At 51.0% G+C, this 1973-nt stretch overlaps 1 protein-coding gene across 2 annotated transcripts in view; it reads left to right on the top strand.

Moving 5' to 3' along the window:
* The first annotated feature begins 53 nt into the window (after positions 1-53).
* LDAH (lipid droplet associated hydrolase) overlaps positions 54-1973 on the top strand; it is a 118837-nt gene continuing 116917 nt past the window's right edge. For both annotated transcript variants that reach the window (XM_066995006.1, XM_066995007.1), the window contains exon 1: positions 54-220. In XM_066995006.1, coding sequence (XP_066851107.1) covers positions 187-220 — 34 coding nt within the window. In that variant the 5' untranslated portion in view covers positions 54-186. The remainder of the gene's footprint in view (positions 221-1973) is intronic.

Genomic DNA, 1973 nt, shown 5'->3' with positions numbered 1-1973 from the left:
GGCGGGGAGGAGCGGGGAGGAGGAGCGGGGAGGAGGAGCGGGGAGGAGGAGCGGGGCCGCCCCCGGCCCACCCCGCTCGGCCCCAGGCGGAAGGAGCGGCCCCGCCGCCCTCCGCTGCTCCCCGGCCGCCTGCAGCCGCCCGCCCCCGGCAGACATTGGGGGCGCCTCCGGTCCCTCGCCGCCGCTATGCTGGGCGTCGCGGAGCCCCCCAGAGGGGAAGGTACGTGCCCAAGCGATCTCTCCCCTCCCTTCCCATCCCTTCCCCTGTGCCCGCTCGCCTTGTGGGGGCCCTGGCCGGCTCGCTGGGCCTGCCCTGCCCGCGGTGGAGCCTCGATATTTGGGGACAGAGGTCCGTGTGCCCCCCCCCCCCCCCCCCCCCCCTCCGTGCTGTGAGCACCGGCCCTTATGTAACGGCAGTGCTGGTCCCCGAGCCGTGTTCCACCCTATAACGTTGGTAATTGCTGCTGTAACACATCCCCGAGGTTCGTACGTGCTCCCTGTATTTGATTTTTGTATCTTTTCCCTTGGCTGGTGATGAAACTTCAAGGGTCAAACCCTAAGCTGCGTCTCTCGTCTCACAAAACAACTGCAGTAATGCTGTTTGCAGGGTTTTCCTTTAATATCTCGCTACCTGTTTCTGCAAAACATCTCTTGCAGCTGACTGGTGCTCGTTATCTAGGCAGCAAGTTGCAAAGCAGGTAGGATTAAAACCTGTGTGGCCTATAAATGTGGAAAACAAGATCATAAACGCTCATAAGCATAAAGCAAGCTGAGATTTCTAAGGGGAAAGAATGATGTTTTTTTCTATTAGAGTAATTCACGTGGTTTGGGAAAGCAGAGAGCCTGGCAGGCGTACACGCCCTTCTCCATCAGTCTGGTCCCAGAGCATCGTCACTGAACGCAGGCATGGGCTCGAGGGTGGGTGCTGCAGCAGAGAGGTGCCTGCCCCGGGCAGGGGGCGAGTGGCAGGGTCAGGAGGCAGCGTAGGAGGTGGTACAGAAGCAGGTGGTGAAGGAAAATGAAGATAGTGGAGCGTTGTGGAGGCATGGCAGTTGTTGATGGCTTTCCTCCTGGTAACTTGTTTGCCGTGTTTGTGAAAATGATGAAGCAACTTCTTTTCTTGCGACTTACGTATAGCGTTAAAGCCTTATCATCAGAAGACTCAGACTGCTTGAATGACACAGGCCCTCATTCGACAAGGTGCAGTATGCTCCAGGCCCTCTGGGATGCTACGGTATTCAGTTATGGTCTGAGAGTATCTGTGTGGATCTGTTGCAGTATCTGTAAATGAATTTGTATTGTGGGTGAATCAGGGATTATAAGCTTTCAAGTGTTAGTTAAGCTTCTTGCAATTTCCTGTATTCTTGTGGCACTTGCTTATGATGCTACTGAAGGAAGCAGTCACATATTTACAGATGTAGGTAAGTCATAACATTAACAATTACTGTTTTCCTTTGTGGAGTTACTACAAAGATTATGTAAAAGCAGGTGAAATCAGCGATCTCTCAAGAATCTTTGACAATGCCCTGAGCAGATGCTTGTGAAAGGGGCAAGCATATGTGATTCCTCTTTACCTCACTCAGCCTGCAACAACATGTAACCCAGGAACTTTCTGGAACAGGTATACTGAAGACATAAAATTCCACAGTGGATTTCTTCCCCGTGAACTTGTTCTTGCCTTGCACCCATGTGTATTTCTAGTGTTCCCAATATCCAGTGTCAAGGTGTTCCGTGGCTCAAATACCCATTATGAGGAACCTCCATTGGTTTTGAACTTACTTTCCGCTACTTAATTTGATATTTCCTACTTCTTAAATTCAAAGAGACAGTGATGAGTTATTCCCTGTTTATGTGCTTCATCTGGTTTACAAATGCAATTACGATAAATTGTAAATGAGTAATCAAAAAGGCAATTGATTTATTAGAATGTTTGTACCTTGGCTGGAAAAAGGGGAGGTCCCTATTTTGGGGTA

The sequence above is a fragment of the Anser cygnoides genome, chromosome 3 (genome assembly GCF_040182565.1).
Source record: "Anser cygnoides isolate HZ-2024a breed goose chromosome 3, Taihu_goose_T2T_genome, whole genome shotgun sequence".
NCBI classification, from domain to species: domain Eukaryota; kingdom Metazoa; phylum Chordata; class Aves; order Anseriformes; family Anatidae; genus Anser; species Anser cygnoides.
The sequence above is the reverse complement of the archived record's forward strand: the minus strand, read 5'-3'. Positions and strand labels throughout refer to the sequence as shown.